This window comes from Physeter macrocephalus, unplaced genomic scaffold (assembly GCF_002837175.3).
Source record: "Physeter macrocephalus isolate SW-GA unplaced genomic scaffold, ASM283717v5 random_6526, whole genome shotgun sequence".
In the NCBI taxonomy this organism is placed as follows: domain Eukaryota; kingdom Metazoa; phylum Chordata; class Mammalia; order Artiodactyla; family Physeteridae; genus Physeter; species Physeter macrocephalus.
This window is the reverse complement of record NW_021151810.1, coordinates 1-2,651: the sequence shown is the minus strand read 5'-3', so window position 1 is coordinate 2,651 and position 2,651 is coordinate 1. Positions and strand designations below refer to the sequence as shown.

Genomic DNA, 2,651 nt, shown 5'->3' with positions numbered 1-2,651 from the left:
TGCATTGGCAGGCGGACTCTCAACCACTGTGCCACCAGGGAAGCCCCATTCAATTTTTTTAGTTAGAAAGTTGTTATTCATAACATTATTTTGTAATTTAGGAAGGTTCTATGGTTCAAATCAAGACAGAGCCTTCATCTAAGCTCACTGCAGACTGTTAACCAGTCACTGACAAATAATATTAATCACTGAATTTAAAAAATTTCCAATGCTCACGGAATACATACTTTCCAATGAAACTAGCAGCCTCACTTTAAACATCATTTCCAGTACTATATAACTATACATTTAAGTCTCACTTTATTATATATAATTGAAAGTGATAAAAAGTTCATGCAGAAAATTACCTAATATATCCTAAATTATATATGTTATCTTATCTTAATAAAAGAGACTCTATCAAAGGGCTGTACATCTAGGTAACACACAGATTTAAAACCTAGGTAACATACTGCCTAACACTTTTAACTCAAACCCCCAGGCTTTCTAGAAATGTTTAATGTCTGCTTCAGGCACATCCTGTCTTAGCATTATATATGAATCTTAAAAAAAAAAGTATTGCCAGCCAGATGGCTTCTGAGGCAGATTTTTTTTTACATCTGTGGTAAGCTTACCTCCAAATACGAAAGAGCTGAGAGGCTCCGGCTGTCCCGACAAAGAAATTAACAGCAAACAGACTCCAGTTTTTGGGAATAATTACAAGCGAGTATCTTGACCAAATAAACCCTGTTGAAATAAAAATTTTTTTTAAAAAAGCATAGGTACTGCTGCAATCTTATTTGAACATTTAATATTAGAGTAAAATAATTATAAATAAGACTATGACAACACAAAGTAGGACAAAGAAATGCTATAATTTGAGACTTTAATGAAGTTGCTATAATTCAGCATGACACAAAACACTCAGTTCTTACATCAAAGGGAAATTTTTATAACCCTCCTCTGCCTTCTTTGGCTATAGTCTAATAACTTCCTAGAGTTAACACTGTTAAATTTCTTTCTGTGTAAGTGTGTGTATATGTATTTCAAACATGAAACAGTTAAGTACATTGATATAAAACAAAATTATTGAACGCCCTGTATGGAAAATATTCATTTAATTTACCTGTAGCCATCAAAACAGCAGATTGGGCTGTGCTGAGTTTTTCCGCAGGTCTGGCCATGTCAGCCAATCCAGCACACACCAACCCCTGGAAATACACATTAACACATAAGAAAGAAAAAAAGCATCATGAGTATGTAGTAATGGTTCTCAATTTTAACTAAAACACAAACTATTTCAGAGATTTTCAGACTGTAGCTATGATTTGAGTATCCATGCATTAAGAAAAAATGTATCATGACAAAAAGTTACAATGAATTCAGAAATGCTTTTTGAATTAAGTTGTATTTTGTTAATCACATTAAACAGCTTCATATATTTGAAAATCAGTAGTGTGTGTATATATTTTTTCTATAAGTATATTTGTATTTTTGTTCTACAAATGATACTTCTTTCACATAAGAATTTATATATTCTTTATGCATGTTGGGAACCACTGGTGTGGAAGATGCCTGAAAGCTATTTGTATAAATTCCTCCTTTCATGTTTTTTGCAATGTTATTCTTTTTTTAAAAGTGGAAGTGTCAGAAAAACTCTGCTATAATTTTAGTTTCTTGGTTAGATAATTTTTCTTTAATGTCAAAGTATACCTGGTCATTTCTTCTCTGGTATGTTTTTAACACTGTTTTTTATAGAATCATACCCTACCATCAGCAACACTCAGAAAGTTTAGTAATGAGTCTTCACTAGAATATTAGTTATGCTACTCTATTGCAGAGATTAGAATACATAACAGAATGATTTTTATTGATGAAAAATTCACACTTATGTAAAATAAGAGAGACTAGTACAAAGAACCCCTACATACCCATCACCCAGTCAACAATTATTGACATTCTGCCATATTTACATCACCTCTCCTCTTCCCTTTCTCCAATTTTAAAATCAAATCCTAAATATGTCATTAGAAAATATGGTTTTAAGAAATTCATTTTCAGGTTGAGTTTCTAAAAGATGCTCTTATATGAAAAATATAAATCAGCACAGGGTTTTTTTTCTCCTAAATAGAACATATGCATACTTGTGAATTTTTACAAATTTAAAACAAATCCAAATGGTTTTGATTTAATAAAGTCAGTAGATCAAGGAAGCAATGATTCTGGCTTGAAAAAGGGGCAAATAGTTAAATACTGAAGTATAAGTAGAGGTAAATCATGACCAGTACTACTTTTCTTGTTAATTTTCACCCATAGTCCTGTGATTTTCTTCCCAAATGGCTCCTAATCATCACTCTTACATTCTTCTTCCAGGTCCCAATGTACATTTTCTCCGTTGCATATCTGTTCCACTTTGGCAGGGTGGAATACTGCCGTTGTAGAGGGGAAGAAAGGGACTGATTTCTAGCATTATTCTACTCAGTCCACGTATTACTACACTGTAATAGATCTATGATGACTATAGGCTATATTCTAGCATTGTCTTTTGGAGGAAGGTAGCAGCCATGATTTTGTTTATGCTCAGAGTATACATTTTATTTTTCTGGGACATGTTAGTAATTGTGCTCTCCCACAGAGGTCTTGAGGCCCCTCTCCCACATTTCTTTCTCTCT

The 2,651-nt window shown here is 32.9% G+C and overlaps 1 protein-coding gene across 1 annotated transcript; it reads right to left on the bottom strand.

Annotated features, from left to right (window-relative positions):
• Positions 1-592: 592 nt before the first annotated feature.
• On the bottom strand, positions 593-1,222 carry LOC112063256 (mitochondrial pyruvate carrier 2-like; the record flags this gene model as incomplete). The annotated part of the gene is made up of 2 exons (XM_024118153.3): positions 593-726; positions 1,106-1,222. Coding segments are annotated over 2 exons (233 nt in total), but the record flags the coding sequence as incomplete, so codon positions are not given.
• Positions 1,223-2,651: the final 1,429 nt, after the last annotated feature.